The following is a 24271-nucleotide window of genomic DNA, read 5'->3' on the forward strand; positions in this document are numbered from 1 at the left end:
GCTTGTAACCAAAGTTCCTTCTGAGTTAATAAGGATTTTATTGTGTGCGTGTGTAGATAACATAGCAGCAGAGCTGGAAGCTAACCTTGGTCAGTTGGAGGAGATAACAGGGTATCTTACTGTCCGGCGCTCCTACGCCCTCGTCTCTCTCTCCTTCCTCCGCAAACTACAGGTCATCAGAGGGGACACACTGATAGATGGGTAAGTTGACCTTCCTTCTCGTCCTCTTCCTCCAACTTTCTACTTCCAAGCCCTGCAGTTCGCTTATTTCTCTTTCTGCTCCTCTTACTCCTCCTCCTCCTCCTCCTCCTCCTCTCATTTTCTAAACTATATCTGTCAATAATACTTAAAATACACTTAAAAATACATCAGTATAATGTGTCTGTCAGGGTTGGGGTCAATTCCAGTAAATTCAGAAAGTACACAGGAATTCCAATTCCAATTATATTTAATGAATTGGAATTTGGTTTGCTTTCTGAATTGACTTGAATTTAAATGGAATTGACCCCAACCGTGGTGTTTCTTCCCCAGGGGTTACTCGTTCTATGCGTTAGACAACCAGAACCTGCGTCAGCTGTGGGACTGGAACAAACACAACCTGACCATCCTCCAGGGGCGCATGTTCTTTCAACTCAACATTAAGCTCTGCATGTCAGAGATCCGCAAGATGGAGGAGGTGACAGGCACCAAAGACAGACAGCACAAGAATGACATCGTATCCAAGACCAATGGAGACCAGGCCTCCTGTAAGGACCTTACAGTCTTGCGTAAACACACAAATTTGCACACATGAACACACTTTATATATATATATTTTTTTTACATTTGAGTCATTTAGCAGACGTTCTTATCCAGATCAACTTACAGGAGCAGTTAGGGTTAAGTGTCTTGCTCAAGGGCACATCAGCAGATTTTTGCCTAGTCGGCTCGGGATTCGAACCAGCGACCTTTTTTGATCACCGGCCCAACGCTCTAGCCGCAAGGCTACCTGCCGCCCCACACACATGCTTGTGCACACACACGTACGTACGTCTGTGGTGTGTCACAGACCTAGGACAGTGTAATACTGACCATATCCTGTGATAGTAACCGTGTGTGTGTGTGTGTGTGTGTGTGTGTGTGTGTGTGTGTGTGTGTGTGTGTGTGACTCAGGTGAGAACCAGGAGTTAAGGTTCACTCAGGTGCGTGCCACACATGATAAGATCGTGATCAGGTGGGAACCGTTCTGGCCTCCTGACTTCAGAGACCTGCTGGGCTTCATGCTCTTCTACAAGGAAGCGTAAGTACACATGTTTGTGTGTGTGTGTGTGTTGGACATGACTGTGCCATCTGAAATAATTTTTCAGAAGGGCAGCTGGAGTCCAAAGCACTCAAGTTACTTTTGGGAATGAGAAGTTTCCAGAGAAGTGGGGTTTTAATTGTATCAGTACACTATGAGCCACAAACAGTCATCCCTAGGAACTTAATACCATTTAACCACTTCCTTTCTGAAGAACTTTGCGGAATATTCAATGTAGTCAGGAGCCTAGTACAATTCCTCCTTTCTAAGGAGCTTTTTGGAGCAGTATGTGTGTCTCCTTATTTCTTATCTATGCTATTCTGTGTCTCTCCCCTCTCCCAGGCCCTACCGCAACGTGACAGAGTTTGACGGCCAGGACGCATGTGGTTCTAACTGGGTAATAGTTGACCTGGATCCTCCAGCCCGGGCTACAGAGGGCAACCCACAGGTGGAGCCAGGTAACGTTTCATTCTCTTCTGTCTTACAACTGTATTGGAAAGGATAGATGTCTGTACACTGTCAAAACCTTAGGGGAAATCCAAAATGGAGGTTTGGATGCAGAAATATTATGTTTATTAAGACATGATGCACCAAAATGTGAATAAAGTGCATGAATAAAAGTGGACAAAACAATGGTTTCAGTTGATTTAAAGTAGACTCAGTAATGTGACGTTGCTGCAGAAAGTGAAGACTATAAGTGGGTCAGTTTCCACAACAACTAAGAGGCTCAACTTCTCCTATGTTTTGGTGCCCTGGCTACCATTCTGTAACAGCATGAACTCTTGCACGTGCGAAGATACTGTGTGGGACTGTGTGAGAGCGAAGTCTTGCATTTCACTAATCTCAATATATGCGGTGCTGCTCGTGGCTACATCATTTCGCTGAGTCTACCTTTAATCCATCATGAGTGTCACCTGTCTGTCGATCTGTCTAACAACTATACAGAATGGACGGACGGTTAAATTATTTTAGCTGCTTAGCCATTCATATTTGACAACTTTCAGCATATAGTACAGGTACATACTGGTCACTGTAGTAGAAAGGAAGGAACAACCATTGTTTCGCTCAATAGTGTCCGTGCTGCAACACATACCAGTAATATTGTTCCAGGTACCCCAATTTACTGTAGTAGCAAGGTAAGAACAACAAGTGTTTCACTCAATAGTGTCCGTTCTGCAACATGTACCAATACTATTGTTCCAGGTACCCTGATTCACTGTAGTAGCAAGGAAGGAACAACCAGTGTTCCACTCAATAGTGTCCGTGCTGCAACACGTACCAATACAATTGTTCCTTCCAGGTACCCTGATCATGTCTTTGAAGCCCTGGACGCAGTACGCCATCATGGTCAAGACCCAGCTGTCTGCCTCTGATGAACACCAGGTCCTCGGGGCCAAGAGCAAGATCATCTATGTCAGGACCAACGCCACCAGTAAGAGCCCTTATTGAGATTTTGGCTACCTCTCAAATGGCACCCTATTTCCTATATAGTGCACTACTTCTGACCATTATGGACCCTGGTCGAAAGTAGTACACACTATAAGGAATAGGGTGCCATTGGGGACATTTGTGACGCAACCATACAGTTCTTCATTCAATTCTGTGAGTAAGACTCCTCATTCTCTCTGGTGATCTCAAGCCCTCATTCCCCTCCCCAACCCCTTAATCAGACCAACAGGTGAGTGGACTATCCAATATATTAATTAGCTAGCCGGTTCTCCAGAGTCAAAGGTGGGTTTTGACCGCCCCTGGTTAGGATAAGTAGTTTAAGAGCTACTGTAGCTGGTAGACTGGCTGTTGTCCTCTGCCTCACCTCGACTGTTAGCTGAGGTGTGTCATAGCTAATGGCACGAGAACAAGGAAGAGGAAGGAAATGATGATGAGACAGGAGTGCTACCTGTACCTCCCAGTCTCATTGTGTCTCTGCTTTGTGCCCTATGTCTGTAGTCACACAAGCTGAGGTCATGAATCTTGTGTGTGTGTGTGTCACTGTGTGTGCGTCGCTGTGTGTCTCCAGAGGACAGGCTGTGGTTAATGGTTGAACACAGACAGGTGTCTAAGTTAGTCTGACTGGCTTCCTTTGTACTTGCTGTGCGTTGTCTCCTTCCTTCCTGATAAACCACATTACAGTGCAGCCGCGTGGCATGCTGCCTCCTCGCATCACACAGGCTGGTGTGAGGCCACAGTTGGCACACAACCATCGGAGGCGGGCAGGAATGTCAAAGGTCTTCTAGTTGCAGTTCAAACAGTGTTCTACTGTAATTACAGTTTCACCGTTCTCGTCTCTAGCCTGGTCCCAGATCTGTTTCCGCTTTATTGCCAAGTCTTTGTCACTCATTGTCACGCTATGTTTGGCTGGCATCCAGGTTTCCTCTGTCTCTCTGTCTATGTGGCGGTTGAACCGAACCTGGGTTCACCCCATCTTGTGTCATAACTCCATCAACCCCACATACCTCTAGGAGAAGCTTTCATTAAACATGATCTTTGTTCTCTAAAGTCATAGCGGCTGGCACAGCACCATCGACAAGCTGACTGGAGGGTGGCGTGCATTCTCCAGGGTGTTCTAGTTTTTCTAGTTTCACCCACCTCGCCTGTCAGGCACCTGTCCTGTGTCACGACTCCGTCACCCCCACAAACGCTCACACACACACACATCATTAGACTTAATGTTCATTGTTCTCTAACAGAGTCTGACAATGTGGTCTGACCTGTACCCTGTAGGTGTCACCGTCATCATCATCACTCACAGATCGAATGTAATCACACACCATCACACACAGACAGTGATGCCTGGTACTCTCTGTCCTGTCTGCCAGTCAGTCACTCACCCTGGGGTTTTTACTGCTGATACATACACTATAGTTATTTCGAAATAAGCGAACACTGTGAACCTTTTGCTCGTTACCATATTGTTATTTGACTAAGTAAAGGGGCGTTCATGTCCGGGCATTGACTTACGCAGGACTGCTGGTGCTTGTTGCTGGTGCTCGTTTCTCCCCAGTAGTTAGGTGATTGGTTATTTGGCCCGAGAGTACACTCACAGTCTAAAATTATTCAATGGTTAGCAAGGAAGAATGAATACATAGCAGCAGTGTACAGACCTCAAGGCCACTATTTGAATACCCCTGTACTAACAGAATTTAGTTGGTTTATATCATAGACCAGGGATATTCAAATCTGATTCTGGACCTTTTTTACCTGGTAGTTAATTGCACTCACCTGCACTCACTAAGTTTTAATCAGTCTCAGATTCGAGGGCAGGTATGAAAACCAGCAGTGGAACTGGACCTCAGGTCCAGATTTGAGTTTCTCTGTCATAGACATTAGTAACATACCGTATGGTATGTATCTGTGTTCTCCCCCAGAACCGTCCGTGCCCCTGGACCCCATCTCATCATCTAACTCGTCCTCTCAGATCATCCTGAAGTGGAAGCCCCCAACGGACCCCAACGGCAACATCACTCACTACCTGGTGTACTGTCAGCAGCAGCCTGAGGCCAGCGAACTCTACAAGTTTGACTACTGTCAGAAAGGTGTGTTTTAGAGAAACTGTTCAATTCTATTCTATTCTACAAATGTAACTTCAGTCAGAAAGGTGGTTCATAGGCATCATATATACTGAATAAAAATATAAATGCAACATGCAACAATTTCATTGATTTTCCTGAGCTGCAGTTAATATGAGAAAATCAGTCAATTTAAATAAATTCATTAGGCCCTAATCTATGGACTTCACATGACTGGTAATACAGATATGCATCTGTTGGTCACAGATACCTTAAAAATGGGCCAATGGGCCTCAGGATCTCGTCACGGTATCGATAAAATGCAATTGTGTTCGTTGTCCGTAGCTTATGCCTGCCCTAACCATAACCCCACCGCCACCATGGGGCACTGTTCACAACGTTGACATTAGCAAACCGCTCGCCCACACAACACCATACACATGGTCTCCGGTTGTGAGACCGGTTGGACGTAACAAATTCTCTAAAATGACGTTGGAGGTGGCTTATGGTAGAGAAATTAAAAAAATTTCTCTGGCAACAGCTCTGGTGGACATTCCTGCGGTCAGCATGCCAATTGCGCGCTCCCTCAAAACGTATGACATCTCTGGCATGGTGTTCTGTGACATAACTGCACATTTTTGTGGCCGTTTATTGTGCACCTGTGTAATGGTCATGCTGTTTAATATGCCACACCTGTCAGGTGGATGTATTATCTTGGCAAAGGAACTGCTCACCAACAGGGATGTAAACTAATTTGTACACCCCCAAAAAATGTGTGCGAACAGGACATTTCTGGGATCTTTTATTTCAGCTCATGAAACATGGGACCAACACTATACGTGTTGCGTTTATATTTTTGTTCAGTATAGTTATGCCACTCTCATTAGTTTGACAACTGCCAGAAAGGTGAGTGTGAGTTTCTTCTTTGGTGGAATATTCTACTCTATTGGACAACTGCCAGAAAGGCAGTGTTTTCCAATATAGCCGATAACAGATTAATTGTAAGCCGGTTACTTTTTCCACATCATAAATTAACTAGGCTTCTTTTCATTTAAAACTTTCAAATCGCAAGTCAGAAGAGTCTGTTTAGGCTTCTCCCGAAAGATATGCATAATCTAGTGATCTATTGGTAGGACAGGTGCCTGTCAGTCACAAAGTGAGCGATGACAGGGAAACTGCTGGTTTGTCAGTCTGCTGTCTGTCCCGCCTCTCGATAACTGTTATTTTTGTACACCGTGGTTGGCTGCAGTCAAATGTATTTTCATGGAGGAGGGAGACCATGATGTTCCTTCATTGTCTCCTGTGAGTGAATTTACACTTCCCATGTAATGTAAGTGGTAACGATGAGTTGAAATCCACTTAATTATTGTTATAATGTCCATGGTATAGCATCGGAACAAGTAAACCAAAGAGCTTGTTTGTATTTTCCTAGGATTCGAAACCTGTGAAGACTTGTCAGTGACTGGTAAAGTGACTCGTCAGTGTAGCCTAGTGATTAGTTGTTCTGTTTGATCGGATTTGTTAGGGGCACGGAACCAGATCGCATCGGTTTGAGGGAGGTTCATTTGGCTCCCTAATTTGCGTAATGGTAGGCTAATACTGCTTTTTGGCGATTATCTGCAGATAAATTATGAAAACATTCAATGATTATGTTGAACAATCACTGCAGGAACAATTGGTAGTGGAGAGAGCCTCATTCTGGTCCAAAATATGATAAAAGAAAACGGATTAAAGGTTATAAAAGCTAATGTCATGATACATATATGGTATTATTAAAGATATTGAAATGGCCTACTGATTTGATTAAAGGGTTGACAATGAAGTGGTCAACTGCTGCTTTCTGTGTATTACAGCTCATGTTTAACACCTGCTTCATTCTTCAGTCATACCTGTAGGTCTATTCTATTCCAACTGCTCTTAAATGCAAGTAAAACTAAATGCATGCTCTTCAACCGACCGCTGCCCGCCCGTCCAGCATCACTACTCTGGACGGTTCTGACTTAGAATATGTGGACAATTACAAATACATAGGTGTCTGGTTAGACTGTAAACTCTCCTTCCAGACTCACATTAAGTATCTCCAATCCAAAATTAAATCTAGAATCGGCTTCCTATTTCGCAACAAAGCATCCTTCACTCATGCTGCCAAACATACCCTCGTTAAACTGACCATCCTACCGATCCTTGACTTCGGCGATGTCATTTACAAAATAGCCTCCAACACTCTACTCAGCAAATTGGATGCAGTCTATCACAGTGCCATCTGTTTTGTCACCAAAGCCCCATATACTACCCACCACTGCGACCTGTACGCTCTCGTTGGCTGGCCCTCGCTTCATATTCGCCACCAAACCCACTGGTCACCATAGCAACACCCACCCTTAGCACGCACTCCAGCAGGTATATTTCACTGGTCACCCCCAAAGCCTATTCCTCCTTTGGCCGCCTTTCCTTCCTGTTCTCTGCTGCCAATAACTGGAACAAATTGCAAAAATCACTGAAGCTGGAGATATCTCCCTCACTAACATCAGCTGTCAGAGCAGCTCACAGATCATTGCACCTGTAAATAGCCCATCCAACTACCTCATCCCCATAATGTTATTTATTTATTTGCTCCTTTGCACCCCAGTATCTATACTTGCACATTCATCTTCTGCACATCTATCACCCCAGTGTTTAATTGCTAAATTGTATTCAGACCCTTTACTCGATACTTTGTTGAAGCACCTTTGGCAGTGATTACAGATTCAAGTATTTTTGGGTATGATTCTACATGCTTGGCACACCTATATTTGGGGAGTGTCTCCCATTCTTCCCTACAGATCTTCTCAAGTTCTGTCAGGTTGGATGGGGAGCGTTGCTGCACAACTATTGTCAGGTCTCTCCAGAGATGTTCGATCGGGTTCAAGACTGGGCTCTGGCTGGGCCACTTAAGGACATTCAGAGACTTGTCCCGAAGCCACTCTTGTGTTGTCTTGGATATGTGTTTAGGTTCATTGTCCTGTTGGAAGGTGAACCTTCGCCCCAGTCTGAGGTCCTGAGCACTCTGGAGCAGATTTTCATCAAGGATCTCTCAGCACTTTGCTCTGTTCATCTTTCCCTCGATCCTGACTGGTCACCCAGTCTATGCCACTGAAAAACATTCCTACAGCAAGATGCTTCATCTGGCTGCCAGATGTCCCCCAGACATGAGGCTTGGCATTCAGGCCAAAGAGTTTAATCTTGGTTTCATCAGACTAGAGAATCTTGTTTCTCATTGTCTGACAGTCCTTTTGGTGCCTTTTGGCAAACTCCAAGAGGGTTGTCATGTGCCTTTTACTGAGGAGTGGCTTCCGTCTGGCCACTCTACCATAAATGCCTGATTGGTGGAGAGCTGCAGAGATGGTTGTCCTTCTGGAAGGTTCTCCCATCTCCACAGAGGAACTCTGGAGCTCTGTCAGAGTGACCATCGGGTTCTTGGTCACCTCCCTAACCAAGGCCCTTCTCCCCCGATTGTTCAGTTTGGCCAGGTGGCCAGCTCTAGAAATTGTTTTGGTGGTTCCAAACTTCTTCCATTTAAGAAAGATGGATGCCACTGTGTTCTTGGGGATCTTCAATGCTGCAGACATTTTTTGGTATCCTTCCCCAGATCTGTGCCATGACACAATCCTGTCTCGGAGCTCTATGGACAATTCCTTCGACTTCCTGGCTTGGTTTTTGCTCTGACATGCACTGTCAACAGTGGGACCTTGTATAAACAGGTGTGTGCCTTTCCAAATCATGTCCAATACATTTACCCAATAAAGTTACATTTTTCAAATCATCTTTCTCAATAACATTTGTATATTGTCCCATGAACTAATCTGAACTATAAAATGGCGACCCGACTGCAATTTCCCCGCGACCCCGACTTTGAATACCACTGGCCTACAATATCGAAAACAACTAACACGCTGAATTCATACATTTTCAGTCATTTTAATTGTTAAGTCTCGTCTTTTTTCTCAATATTACACCTCATTTTACCAATCTGGGAGGTAAAGTTGTTAAAGTATTCAATGATTTAGTTGTGTATATCGAATAGAATCAAGGCATTAGAATGTACCAGAGGCCACCAAAATAGAGCTCGTTCTACAAAAGAAATTCACCCCAGTCCTGGAACACCCTGGCTGGCTACGTTTTCTATGTGCTACTCCATGTACTTGGAAAACACTGCTGAAAGGTCAGGGTGTGAGAGACTGTGAAGTTCTGTGATTGAGGGGGATGGAATAGTTCTTTACCTGATTTGGCCATCTAACAAGTGGCAGCCACTCACTCTGTGGCACACACACACATGCTCTTTAACTTCTTCTCCTCCTCTACTCCCACTCACTCACCCAAACAGTCAGGAGTCTAGACAACACTAGTCTGTAGGGGAATAATGTCAGAGTAGGTGTATATCAACCAGAAAAGATATTGCTGACAATTAATGACAGGCTCCCCCGGCTCTGTGTGCCTGTCTCTGTGTGCCTGTCTCTGTGTGCCTGTCTCTGTGTGCCTGTCTCTGTGCGCCTGTCTCTGTCTCCATCTTTGTCTGCCTCTGACTGTGTGTCTCCTCCTGTCTCCATCTTTGTATGTCTATTTCTCTCTCTGCCTCTCTCTGTCTCTGTGTCTCTGTCCGTCTTTGCCTCGGACTCTCTCTCCCTGCCTCCCTCCAGGTATGAAGCTGCCGTCGCGTGTGCCCACCCAAGTGGACAGTGATGAGGAGGCCAAGTGGAACCAGACTGAGGACGAGGGGCAGGGTGGCCGCTGCTGTGCCTGTCCCAAAACAGACAAACAGCTGAAGAAGGAGGCAGAGGACTCAGAGTACCGCAAGACCTTCGAGAACTACATCCACAACGAGGTCTTCGAGCCCAAGTACGTATGACATCTACCTCAGTCAGTCAGTCAATCAATCAATCAAGGACAAATGTCTCTATTTCTCTCTCTACCGCACCTGCTGTCTTGACCTGAATGCTCGGCTATGAAAAGCCAACTGACATTTACTCCTGAGGTGCTGACCTGTTGCACCCTCTGTAACCACTATGATTATTATTTGACCCTGCTGGTCATCTATGAACGTTTGAACATCTTGAAGAACAATCTGGCTTTAATAGCCATATACTTTTCTAATCTCCACCCGGCACAGCCAGAAGAGGACTGGCCACCCTCGGTGCCTGGTTCCTCTCTAGGTTTCTTCCTAGGTTCCTGCCTTTCTAGGGGAGTTATTCCTAGCCACTGTGCTTCTACGTCTGCATTGCTTGCTCTTTAGGGTTATAGACTGGGTATCTGTATAAGCCCTTTGTGACAACTGCTGATGTAAAAGGACTTTATAAAATACATTTGATTGATATCGATTGATTGATAAATCAATCAGTCAAAGTCTTTATTGTATAAATTAGAATTTGTTAATTGTGTAATCAGGGTACAAAAGAACCAACATACATAACATGTACACACACATCATGTACACACACTAGAGGTCAACCGATCGGCATGGCCGCTAAATTAGGGACGATTTCAAGTTTTCATAACAATCGGTAATCGGCGTTTTTGGATGCCGATTATGGCCAATTACATTGCAATCCATGAGTAAACTGCGTGGCAGGCTGACCACCTGTTACGCGAGTGCATCAAGGAGCCGATGAAAGTTGCCAGCTAGCATTAAAATTAGCTTATAAAAAACAATCTATCTTCACATAATCACTAGTTAACTACTCATGGTTGATGATATTACTAGGTTAACTAGCTTGTCCTGCGTTGCATATAATCAACGCGGGGCCTGTTAATTTATCATCGAATCACAGCCTACTTCAACTTCGCCAAACGGGGGATGATATAACAAAAGTGCATTGCTGAAAAAGCACAATCTTTGCACAAATGTACCTAACCATAAACATCAATGCCTTTCTTAAAATCAATACACATTAGTATATATTTTTAAACCTGCATATTTAGTTAAAAGAAATTCATGTTAGCAGGCAATATTAACTAGGGAAATTGTGTCGGGGTAAATGCAACAGTTTGGGCCACCTGGCTCGTTGTGAACTAATTTGCCAGAATTGTACATAATTATGACATAACATTGAAGGTTGTGCAATGTAACAGCAATATTTAGACTTATGGATGCCACCCTTTTGATAAAATACGGAACAGTTCCGTATTTCACTGAAAGAATAAACGTTTTGTTTTCAAAATGATAGTTTCCGGATTTGACCATATTAATGACCTAAGGCTCGTGTTTCTGTGTTTATTATATTATGATTTGATAGAGCAGTCTGGCTGACCGGTGATAGGCAGCAGCAGGCTGGCAAGCACTCATTCAAACTTTACTGCGTTTGCCAGCAGCTCTTAGCAATGATTGAATCACAGCGCTGTTTATGACTTCAAGCCTATCAACTCCCGAGATTAGGCTGGCAATACTAAAGTGCCTATTAGAACATCCAATAGTCAAAGGTATATGAAATACAAATGGTATAGAGAGAAATAGTCAACGTGTCATAATTCCTATAATAACTACAACCTAAAACTTCTTAACTGGGAATATTGAATAACTGGGAATATTGAACCACCAGCTTTCATATGTTCTGAGCAAGGAACGTTAGCTTTTTTACATGGCACATATTGCACTTTTACTTTATTCTCCAACACTTTGTTTTTGCATTATTTAAACCAAATTGAGCATGTTTCATTATTTATTTGAGACTAAATAGATTTTATTTATGTGTATATATATATATATATATATACATAAATAAAATCTATATATATATATATATATATATATATATATATATATAAATCGTCTGATTAATCGGTATCGGCCATTTTTGGTCCTCCAATAATCAGGATCGGCATAGAAAATTCATAATCGGTCGACCTCGAACACACACACATTCACAGTGTGTTTTAGGTAAGCTGTCGTTATTCATCATTTGTACTGCCATCCCTTCCCTTCCTGTTGTCAGACAAGCTGAGCGATCTTTACCAGCATACTGTTTCCCCAGCAACACACATCATCCAACTCTGACAACACAGGGATGGGGTGCGTCCCAATAATCTCTCCTTTCTCCCGAAGTGTTCATAGATTTGAAAAGAAATTACTGACATGGAAACTCTTTCTAGCCCATGTCTACACCGGGGGGCATGCTATGAAATGTATGGGGAGTAATGAACGAGTGCACACTTCAGGAGGAAGGAGAGACTGTTGGGACGCAACAGTTTATTTTTTCTTAAAGGCTAATTGAATCGTCATTTCGTTTAGTGCCTTATGAATACGAATCTACCCAGTAGCAATAAACTCAACATAATGGTGTGATATATTTAGCAAATAGTTGTTAGAATAAAATAAATGATTGATTTGATTAATGAGTTGATTATCCCTCATTCCCTCCAAGACCAAGACAGCGCCGCTCCACCATGGGCGTAGCCAATCAGACGCAGCCGTCATTCACGACGACACCCACCACCCTGTCCGAAGGTTTCGCCACCCGCGGCCCAGATAGTGACGATGGAAATGGTGTGGAGAGCACTAAAATCCAGCTGACAGTGTTTTCCAAGGAGTCTACGGTCATCTCCGGCCTCCGACACTTTACCTCGTACCAGATCGATGTGCTGGCCTGCAACCACCACACAGACCCCTCACGCTGCAGTTTGGCAGCCTTCGTCTCAGCTCGCACCATGCCTGAGGGTGAGGCTATCTACATACTAGTACACTACACATACACGCACACCCACTACTTAAAGCGATACTTTGGTAATGAGGCCTTTTATCTACTTTCCCAGAGTTTGATGAACTCATGGATACCATTTTGATGTCTCTGTGTCCAGTATGAAGAAAGTTGGACGTAGTTTCGCAAGCCAATGCTAACTAGCGTTAGGGCAATGACTGGAAGTCAATGGTATCTGCTAGCATAAAAATTGAATCTTACTCTGGGGAAGTAGAAAAAGGCCCTCATTACCAAATCCCAAAGTATCCCTTTAAGAAACCACTGTAAGAAGTAATAAACCAAAGTATCCCTTTAAGAAACCACTGTAAGAAGTAATAAACCAGTTTAATATGATGATTTCTTGTCTACTTTTGCACAGTATTTCTAGACCAAGGATGTTTGTAGTAGTAGGATAGAGTAATGAGGCCATTTTAACACCTTTTGTATCCTGTCAACAGACAAAGCAGATGACATAGTGGGGCCCATCAGCTACGACGTGACTGAGTACACAGTTCATATTAAGTGGCTTGAGCCTAATGCCCCCAACGGCATGATCATCCTGTATGAAGTCAACTATAAGAGACTGGGAGACACAGAGGTAAGTGCTCTCATACATGTCACACAGACACACAGGCACATAAGCAGACAGACACACACACATACACACACACACACACACACGCATGTAAACACACACAGGTACGCAAGCATAAACACACACACAAGCAGACGCATGCACGCACACACAAACAGACAAATACTGAACACTGGATGTGATGTGCCCCATAGTCTCACTTAATATAATACAGATACAATGAACAGTACCACAGTCTCTCTGCTCTCATTTAGTGAATAGGACCGTTAATGGAAAAGTAATAATAGCCCGATGTTGCATCAGCGCTGTGTTTTAGTTACCATGGAAACGTTGCAAAGGCCATAGTCATCGCTGATGTTGAAAACAACATAATCACTCCGGTGGTTCTCAAATAATAGTTATTGCACAAACATGTTTTTCTCAAATCAGGTCATTAGTTTTATTATTGGCTTATATGCAATGATTTCAAAACACATCTGATTCACATAGACATTCATTTCTATTTGCTCTGTGTGTTGTTTCCAATCTTAAGTCTATTATTACGCATGTCCTGTTTTATCAATTCCTCTTCTCAATCAATACTTCAACCACAAAAAAAATATATATCTTAAGTGGCTTATTCAGCCCTTCTCCTGTCCCCTCCAATTCCTCTCCTCTTACAACACAGATAAATAAATTACAATAAAGTGTGTGTTTGTTCTAGGAGCTGCACCACTGTGTGTCCAGGAAGATGTACCAGCAGTCGGAGGGCTGCAAGCTGAGAGTGGTGCATCCTGGGAATTATACTGTGAGGATCCGAGCCACCTCGCTGGCAGGAAACGGCTCCTGGACTGAACCCACACACTTCTACGTAGAAGACCTGCGTAAGAGACGTACAAACACACCACAGACCGCTTGACCAATCAGTGAATCAATCAAATATAAGTTGTATATACAGCTTTTACATTAGCACTACCAGAAACCTGGCCTAAGTCTCCTAAACATTAGAGCGCACTGAGGCACAGTAAAATTAAGAAAATAATTGTGTGACCATAACTGACTTTCTCCATGGCGATGTGTTTTTAGGGGTTGATCCATCCAACATGTTGAAGATTATCATTGGTTCAGTCATTTTTATCGTTTTGCTGATACTGATGACAGCGGGAGGATTCGTCATGTTCAAGAAGAAGTAAGTATTATGCTTTCTACACGTCTATCTTACTACAGCCAACCCAACTGTCTATGAAAGAATCGGCCTGGTGTGTAGTCTGTTGTTCAAGAAAAGGTACGTAGTGTTACACAGCTTCTCTCCTGACTAGTAGGATTACACCAGTAGTATGTATAGGCTTTTGTTACAGCCCAGCACTAACACATGACTCAACTAATAGTGGTCTAAATTTCCATTTGATTTCATTCAAGTTGGCTGGATGTCCTTTGGGTGTGGGACCGACCATTCTTCAAATCAAACTTTATTTGCCACATGCAATACAACAAGTGAAGACTTTACCATGAAATGCTTACTTACAAGCCTTGATACACACTGGAAACGGTTGAGCGTGAAAAACCCAGCAGTGTTGCAGTTCTTGAAACACTCAAACCGGTGCACCCTGGCACCTACTACCATACCCCGTTCAAAGACACTTAAATCTTTTGTCTTACCCATTAATCCTCTGAATGGCACACATACACAATCCATGTCTCAATTGTCTCGAGGTTTAAAAATCCTTAACCTGTCTCCTCCCCTTCATCTACACTGATGGACGTGGATTTAACAAGTGACATCAATAATGGATCATAGCTTTCATCTGGTCAGTCTGTCATGTTTTGTGCACTCAGTGTATAATCATGATATATTATTAACCCCTACCTCCTTGTGTTCCCTCAAGGCAAACCCAGGGCCCCTCTGGACCCCTCTACACATCCTCCAACCCAGAGTACCTTAGTGCTGCTGACAGTAAGGACACATTATAATAATATTCTTTATTCTTAGCTGACCTTTGTGAATACACCTGTTTAAAGGCATTGCTGACTGGATTTTGATGTTCAAACTAGTATACCATGTAAATAGACAACTGACACATACTATCTGTCACAACATTAGCACTATGGTGGATGTCTATGCTAATCAGAGATGTAGAATGTACAAGACTTGGATCCTGTGTGGCTCAGTTGGTAGAGCATGGTGTTTGCAACGCCAGGGTTGTGGGTTCGATTCCCACGGGGGACCAGTACGGATAAACATTTTTTAATGAAATGTATGCATTCACTACTGTAAGTTGCTCTGGATAAGAGCGTCTGCTAAATGACTAAAATGTAAATGTAAGACTTGATCGTTAATGTCTAGTAGTGTCCTAACATTGACTGTGTGTGTGTGTTGTGATCTGCAGTGTACGAGCCTGATGACTGGGAGGTGGGCAGGGATAAGATCAACATCCTGCGTGAACTGGGTCAGGGCTCGTTCGGCATGGTCTACGAGGGCATCGCCAAGGACATCGTGAAGGGCGAGCCAGAGACAAGCGTGGCGGTGAAGACGGTCAACGAGTCGGCCAGTCTGAGAGAGAGAATAGAGTTCCTCAACGAGGCCTCCGTCATGAAGGGCTTCACCTGCCACCATGTGGTAAGAGACCTACAGAGGTTATAGAAGGGGATGCCACCTTACGTTTACATTTTTGTCATTTAGCAGCTTGTAATAAGGATCGATCAATCAATCAATCAAATGTATTTATAAAGCCCTTTTTACATCAGCCGATGTCACAAAGTACTGTACAGAAACTCAGCCTAAAACCCCAAACATTAAGCAATGCCGGTGTAGAAGCATGGTGGCTAGGAAAAACTCCCTAGAAAGGCAGAAACCTAGAGAGGAACCAGGCTCTGAGGAGTGGCCAGTCCTCTTCTGGCTGTGCCAGGTGGAGATTATAACAGTACATGGCCAAGATGTTCAAACGTTCATAGATGACCAGCAGGGTCAAATAATAATAATTACAGTGGTTGTAGAGGGTGCAACAGGTCAGCATCTCAGGAGTAAATGTCAGTTGGCTTTTCATAGCCAAGCATTCAGAGTTAGAGACAGCAGGTGCGGTAGAGAGAGAGAGTCGGGTCCGGGACAAGGTAGCACGTCCAGTGAACAGGTCAGGGTTCATAGCCGCAAGCAGAACAGTTGAAACTGGAGCAGCAGCACGACCAGGTGGACTGGGGACAGCAAGGAGTCATCAGGCCAGGTAGTCCTGAGGCATGGTCCCAGGGTTCAGGTCCTCTGGGAGGGAAGGGAGAGAGAGAGAATTAGAGGGAGCATACTTAAATTCACACAGGACACTGGATAAGACAGGATAAATACTCCAGACCTAACAGACTGACGCTAGCCTCCCGACACAAACTATTGGTGAGGAAGGTGAGACCACCACATACCATGATCATGAATAGTAGAATTGTCTTCAAAAAGTAGGTGTTGGTAGCTGCCACAGTTCAAGAATCAAAGCAAGCAAGGTAAACAAAATATTCCCTCAGGTGCGTCTGATGGGTGTGGTCTCTAAGGGCCAGCCCACTCTTGTTGTCATGGAGCTGATGACACACGGTGATTTGAAGAGCTACCTGCGCTGCCTCCGCCCTGACTCTGAGGTACGTACACACACACACTCTACTGGACAGAGCGAGACTAAATTGCACCCGATTCCCTATATAGTGCACTACTTTTGACCTGAGCTCTATAGGCCCTGGTCAAAAGTGGTGCACTATATATGGAATTGGGTGCCATTTGGGATGCAACCTAGAATTATCGTGACCCCCATGTTTTGTAAAATAGCCCTAGTATTAATAAATGTATTATTGTTTATTTTTTACAGAATAACCCTACAGGGCGCCCGCCCCCCACTCTGAAGGAGATGATTCAGATGGCAGCAGAGATAGCAGATGGCATGGCCTACCTCAACGCCAAGAAGTTTGTCCACAGAGACCTGGCTGCTAGGAACTGCATGGTGGCGCAGGACTTCACTGTTAAGATAGGAGGTAGAGTACACATATATACACTAGAGCTGGGATGATAAACCGAAAATTATCAACATTACCTTATTTTGCTTATGACGGTCATTTTCTGTGATTTTGCTACACAACGTTCCTGTAGATTGTTCTAAAACCATTATTTGGTCAACAGTAATAGCCTATGCATTATGTTTGTTCCTGTTATGAAAGTATCTGCCTGTTTCGCTTTTGGCTGCTGTGTGAACGAGCCACTCTCACTCCCTCTCCCGACTGCGCACGAAGGATAGACAGATGCATTCTGAGAATATGATCGTCGCTCAAAATGTAATTGCGGGAAAAATACAGTTTTCAAAACAACTACTGTTGTTCTAGTTACAGAGAGGAGAGTCACAGCTTTCTGGGAGTATATCATTTCTATATTTTGAGTTCATGGTACCACTTTACAACCGGAGTAGGGTATTTAGTATGGGTTTTGTTGTGGAGCCGAGTGGAGCGCTCCACTTGCGGTGAACAGGCCTACATCAAGTAGCCTAGGCCTAGTGCTGGAAAGTTTTTGTACGACATTACATTAACTAACAGATTAATCAATTAGCCTACATGGCTATCCAGCAAAAAAATCATATTTAGAGTTAGCAATCTAGCTAAGTGTTTTGAGTTCCCACTTTCTCAGGCGGTGAATAATGTAGCCTAGGCCACAAAGATGTCGGCAAATTCCTCTCTGAAGCACCCAAAAATAAATATGATAATTCTGGATCCTATTTTGACCGGTTGCACCTAAAAATATAAATCATGCATTCCATGGATATGTTAGATGAAATAGCTTTTTTAATCATAGGCTACCATCTGTTGTCTTACTTGGCACTGGGAAAAAGATGTATAGAGCCCTGCCGCTAATGTAAAGTAACTGTCCATTAAAAACAAAATGTATTGTTCTATTTATCGTTATCGAGCAAAATAGTTACATTTTTCGCGTTGTGACTTTTTGTCCATATCGCCCAGCTCCAATATATACACACACAAATGGCCGACAGTACTTGACTGTCAAGATAGGAGGTATGGCAACTCACCCCCTTACTTTTAAAGGAGGGGAGTCGAACAAATTCAGTTGTACTGTTTCTACGGACTATACATTAATCAGTTAAATACACCCTTATTAAGCGTTTAATATGTTAATATAGTTTAAAACCAAGTCAAAGAATATCATTTGAATGTTTTTGATAGGGTCATAACAGATCTGTGGGTTGTGTTATAATTGTCCCCCTCTCCTTCAGACTTTGGTATGACCAGAGACATCTATGAGACAGACTACTACAGGAAGGGAGGGAAGGGTCTGCTTCCTGTCCGCTGGATGGCTCCTGAGTCTCTGAAGGACGGAGTGTTCACAGCAAACTCAGACTGCTGGTGAGGACACTTGACTGTGTTTGTCTGTCTTTCTCTGTGTGAATGCTTGCCGACTGTCGAAAGCAGGGATGGGCAACTGCAGTCCTCACGGGCCGAAGTGGTGTCACTGTTTTTCACCATTCAAATGTTATTTGTCACATGCTTTGTAAACAACCGGTCTGTTTTTCCCAACATATCACGACTCAGGATATGACCAGATGCAGACACAGGAGGCAGATAGTACAATTCTCATAATATTTATTATACAAGGGGACAGGCCAGGTCGAGGGCAGTCAGAGGACAGTAATCCAGGGTAGAGTCAGAGGTACAGAACGGCAGGCAGGCTCAGGGCAGGCAGAATGGTCCGAAATCCAAGGCAGCAATAAACAGGTACAGAACATCAGGCAAGCTCAGGGCAGGCAGAAGGGTCAGAACCGGGGAGACTAGAAAACAGAAACTAGCAAGACTGGAAAACGGGAAAACACGCTGGTAAGACTTCACAGGACAAGACAAACTGGTAACAGACAAACAGAAAACACTGGTATAAATAACCAGGCGATAATGGGGACAAATGGGAGACCGGGTGGGGGGTGGAGACAAGCAAAAGACGGGTGAAAAAGATCAGGGTGTGACACAACAATACAGAGAGGGAAATCTATATACAGTACCAGTCAAAAGTTTGGACACACCTACTCATTCAAGGGTTTTTATTTATTTTGACTATTTTCTACATTGTAGAATAATAGTGAATGCATCATAACTATGAAATAACACATATGTAGTAACCAAAAAAGTGTTAAACAAATAGAAATATATTTTATATTTGAGATTATTCAAAGTAGCTTTGCCCTTTGCCTTGATGACAGTTTTGCACACTGTTGGCACTCTCTACTAGCTTCATGAGGTAGTCACCTGGAATGCATTTCAATTAACAGGTGTGCCTTGTTAAAAGTTAATTTGTGGAATTTATTTCCTTAATGCGTTTGAGCCAATCAGTTGTGTAGTGACCCAGACAATATTATTGGCACCTTCTAGAAGGGGTGGTATACAGAAGATAGTCCTATTTGGTTAAAGACCAAGTCCATATTATGGACAGCTCAAATAAGCAAAGATAAATGACAGTCCATCATTAGTCAATCCGGAAAATTTCAAGAACTTTGAAAGTTTCTTCAAGTGCAGTCGCGAAAACCATCAACTGCTCTGATGAAACTGGCTCTCATGAAGACCGCCACAGAAATGGAAGACCCAGAGTTACCTCTGCAGCAGAGGATAAGTTTGAGTTACCAGCCTCAGAAATTGCAGCCCAAATAAATGCTTCACGGAGTTCAAGTAACAGACACAGCTCAACATCAACTGTTCAGAGGAGACTGCGTGAATCAGGCCTTGATGGTCAAATTGCTACAAAGAAACCACAACTAAAGGACACCAATAAGAAGTAGAGACTTGCTTGGGCCAAGAAACACGAGCAATGGACATTAGACCGGTGGAAATCTGTCTTTTGGTTTGATGAGTCCAAATGTAAGATTTTTGGTGTCAACCACTGTGTCTTTGTGAGACGTAGAGTAGGTGAATGGATTATCTCCGCATGTGTGGTTCTCATCGTGAAGCATGGAGGAGGAGGGGTTGTGATGGTGTGAGGTTGCTGACACTGTCTGTGATTTATTTAGAATTCAAGGCACACTTAACCAGCATGGCTACCACAGCATTCTGCAGCGATACGCCATCCCATCTGGTTTGCGCTTAGTGAGACTATCATTTGGTTTTCAACATGACAATGACCTCCAGGCTGTGTAAAGGCTATTTGACCAAGAAGGAGAGTGATGGAGTGCTGCATCAGATGACCTTGCCTCCACAATCACCCGACCTCAACCCAATTGAGATGGTTTGGGATGAGTTGGACCACAGAGTGAAGGAAAAGCAGCCAACAAGTGCTCAACATATGTGGGAATTCCTTCAAGACTTTTGGAAAATCCAGGTGAAGCTGGTTGAGAGAATGCCAAGAGTGTGCAAAGCTGTCATCAAGGCAAAGGGTGGCTACTTTGAAGAATCTCAAATATAAAATATATTTTGATTTGTTCAACACTTTTTTGGTTACTACATGATTCCTTATGTGTCATTTCATAGTCTTCGTGTCTTCACTATTATTCTACAATGTAGTAAAAATAAAGAAAACCCTTGTACGAGTAGGTGTGTCCAAACTTTTAACTGGTACTGTATATTAAAACACGAGGAATAAATACACAATGAGTAACGATAACCTTTTTCGAACAATACACCATTTCTTCCAGGAAACTGTTGAAATTAAACATATTTTGGTATCCATATATTTATGTCTTCGGTGTGCAGTTGAACAAAACAAAAAATTCACAAAATCTTAGCTAATGCCACAAAGAAATCCTACAATGGTAGCCTAGTGGTTAGAGCATTGGGCCAGTAACCAAAAGGTTGCTGGATCAAATCCCCGAGCTGTCAAGGTAAAAATCTGTCGTTCTGCCCCCGAGCAAGGCAGTTAACCCACTGTTCCCCAGGCGCCAACGATGTGGATGTCAATTAAGGCAGCCCCCCACACCTCTCTGATTCAGAGGGGTTGGGTTAAATGCGGAAGAGACATTTCAGTTGAAGGTATTCAGTTGTACAACTGACTAGGTATCCCCCTTTCCCCCAAATGAGCCAGACAATATTATTGGCACCTTCTAGAAGTAGTTAGAAATAATTAGATTTCAAGCAGGTGATTCTCATTTATTTTGGAATTGAACTCACCTATGGTGCCTGCAGTATAAAAATCACATATTCAACCAGTTTGAATAGAAAAAGGGACTCATTCTCCTGTTTTGTATCACTGTGTGTACTGCAATGAGCATGGACAAAAGAAAGAAAACCAGAGAATTATCTGATGAGGTCAGACACAAGATTGTAGCCAAGCATGGACAATCTCAAAGCTACAAGTCCATCTCCAGAGACCTTGATGTTCCTGTTTCCACCGTACATAATGTTATCAAGAAGTTTAAGGCCCATGCCACTGTAGCCAACTTCACTGGACGTGGCCACAAGATAATTTGATGGAAGATTGCAGCGAAGGACTGTTTGAATGGTGGAGAAAGCACCTCGGTCAACTGCCACACAGATTCAAGCTGACATTCAGACACAAGGTACGACAGTTTCAACTCATACCATCCGTTGCCAACTCAATGAAAGGGGGTTATATGGTAGGAGACCCAGGAGGACCCCACTGCTGAGAGAAAGACATAAGAAAGCCTGACTGCAATTTCCCAAAACACCAAATTATAGCTTTTTGGTAAAGTACAGAAAACAAAATTAAGCTTTCAAAGAAAAGAACACCTTCCCTACAGTCAAACATGGAGGAGGTTCAGTGATGTTTTGGGGTTGCTTTGCTGTCTCTGGCACCGGGTGCCTTGAACGTGTGCATGGCATCATGAAAACAGGATGATACCAAGGTATTTTGGAGCGCAATGTCGGACCCAGTGTCAGAAAGCTCGGTCTCCGTCGAAGGTCATGGATCTTCCAGCACGACCCCAAACACACCCAGGAATGGTTCAAGACAAAATGCTGGACTGTTCTGAAGTGGCCAGCAGTGAGTCCAAATCTAAATCTCATTGAAAACGTGGAGAGATCTGAAAACAGCAGTTAGGAGAAGGCACCCTTCTAATCTGGGAGAACTGCTGCAGCAGTTTGCACAAGTGGAGTTAGCCAAACTGCCAGTACAGAGGTGCAGGACGCTCATTGATGGTTATAGGAAGCGCTTGATTGCAGTTATTTTGACCGAAGGCTGTGCTACCAAATATTAAGTCTAGGGTGTCAATAATTTTGTCAATGCCATTTCTGATTTAAATGGATATATTAAGTTCTGAGTCAAAAACAAAGGTTCTGTAATATTAACAGTGAAATAAAGAATTGTGGAGACCAAATACTTTGTTCAATTTAAGCTTATTTTTAGGGAAAATTGTGGGTTAATTTAAAAAAGTGCAAGGATGCCAATATTTTTGGCCACGACTGTATACGAGGTACCGATTCGATATGCAGGGGTACGAGGCAATTTAGGTAAATATGTACATATAGTTAGGGGTAAAGTGACTCTGCAACAGGATAGATAATAAACGGTAGCAGCAGCGTCTGTGATGAGTCAAAAGAGAGTGCAAAAAGAGTCAATGCAGATAGTCCGGGAAGCTATTTGGTTAACTATTTAGCAGTCGTAAAGGCCCTGCATGGTCAATCCGGCATCTGCATTGGCCGTGCAGCATTTGCGGTGATATGGCCTCTGCAGACATCAGGGCATTCATACTTCTTGCGCTTTACGGAGCAGCGCAGAGCTGTTGAGCATAGTTGTTGTGAGGGAAGTTGTCAAGGAAGTAAGTTTGTGTTTATACAGGACCTCCCGCCCCACCTACCGTCAACCAATCATGTCACTGCGGAGCTATACGGAGCCCTCTGCATCATTACAAAATTTGGGAGGCGCACAGCGATGCGGTACAGATCTCCATATTGCCTCTGCATGCCTCCATTTTTGGATCAAGCATAAATTGGCTTTTGTGGTTTGGGAGTAAAAGCTGTTCAGGGACCTGATCAGTAGAGGCTGGTTGGAGGAGCTAAAGGAGGACGGGCTCATTGTAATGCCTGGAATATAATAAATTGAACAGTATCAAACACATTAAGCATATGGAAATCACGTTTGACTTTGTTCCATTAATTCCATTCCAGCCATTACAATGCGCCCATCCTCCTATAGCTCATCCCACCAGCCTCTATTGGTCCTGTTGGTTACAGACTTGGTGCATTGGTACCGCTTGCCATGCAGTAGCAGAGAGAACAGTCTATGACTAGGGTGGCTGGAGTCTTTAACAATTTTTAGGGCCTTCCCCTGATACCGCCTGGTAGAAAGGTCCTGGATGGCAGAGAGCTCGGATGGCATGTAGCGCCTTGCCAAGTAGTTGCTATAGCAAGTGGTGATGCAGCCAGTCAAGATGCTTTCAATGGTGCAGCTTTATAACTTTTTGAGGATCTGAGGGCCCATGCCAAATCTTTTCAGACTCCTGAGGGAGAAGAGGCATTGTCACACCTTCTTCACAACTGTGTTGGTGTGTGGACCATGTTAATTCCTTAATGAGGTGGACACCAATGAACTTGACACTCTCGACCCGCACCAGTACAGCCCTGTCGACGTGGATGGGGGGTGCTCGGCCCTCCGTTTCCTGTTGTCCACAATCAGCTCCTTTGTCTTGCTGATAGTGCTGAGCGATTAACTGAAATTTTGGTTATTTTTCCGTTTTTAAACAACTAATTGACCGACGTCTGTTCAATTATTTGAATTCCATTTTGTTCATTATTTTTCTCTGAGCTCGATGTGCAGTTTCTGTACAGATAAATCAGATCAAGCCTGAACTGTGCAATGTGGTAGGAAGTTGTAGTTTCCGACAGGCCAATATTCTACATAGTTTAGCGCCGAAAACATGGTAATTAACTACAATGACCATAATCCATTGCACGCCCACTTAAACTTTGTCCGGTCTGTGCAGAGCAAGACACGGAGACTGAGAGAAGAGAGAACATGCGTTCAAGAGGGATATAAAAGCAGCTGCTTCGCAAGCCTAAAGATACAGACGGGGTTTCCCAAACTCGGTCCTGGGGCACCCCCTGGGTGCACATTTTTGTTTTTGCCCTAGCACTACACAGCTGAACCAAAGCTTGATGATGACTTGGTTGTTTGAATCAGCTGTGTTGTACTAGGGCAGAAACAAAAATGTGTACCCGGGGGGGTGGGGGGGAACCCTGATCTACAGAGGCTTGCGAAAGTATTCACCCCCCCTTGGCATTTTTCCTATTTTGTTGCCTTACA

The 24271-nt window shown here is 43.6% G+C and overlaps 1 protein-coding gene across 1 annotated transcript in view; it reads left to right on the forward strand.

Moving 5' to 3' along the window:
* The window catches only part of LOC106600510 (insulin receptor), a 95704-nt gene that overhangs the window by 65433 nt on the left and 6000 nt on the right, over positions 1-24271 (forward strand). Inside the window, exons 6-21 of the mRNA XM_014191920.2 lie at positions 57-201; positions 532-746; positions 1153-1279; positions 1622-1737; positions 2580-2711; positions 4645-4812; positions 9462-9660; positions 12180-12472; positions 12950-13089; positions 13790-13949; positions 14152-14254; positions 14952-15019; positions 15453-15682; positions 16570-16680; positions 16905-17067; positions 18312-18441. Of these exons, the coding sequence (XP_014047395.1) occupies positions 57-201; positions 532-746; positions 1153-1279; positions 1622-1737; positions 2580-2711; positions 4645-4812; positions 9462-9660; positions 12180-12472; positions 12950-13089; positions 13790-13949; positions 14152-14254; positions 14952-15019; positions 15453-15682; positions 16570-16680; positions 16905-17067; positions 18312-18441 (2500 nt within the window). The remainder of the gene's footprint in view (positions 1-56; positions 202-531; positions 747-1152; positions 1280-1621; positions 1738-2579; positions 2712-4644; positions 4813-9461; positions 9661-12179; positions 12473-12949; positions 13090-13789; positions 13950-14151; positions 14255-14951; positions 15020-15452; positions 15683-16569; positions 16681-16904; positions 17068-18311; positions 18442-24271) is intronic.

The sequence above is a fragment of the Salmo salar genome, chromosome ssa03 (genome assembly GCF_905237065.1).
Source record: "Salmo salar chromosome ssa03, Ssal_v3.1, whole genome shotgun sequence".
NCBI lineage: Eukaryota > Metazoa > Chordata > Actinopteri > Salmoniformes > Salmonidae > Salmo > Salmo salar.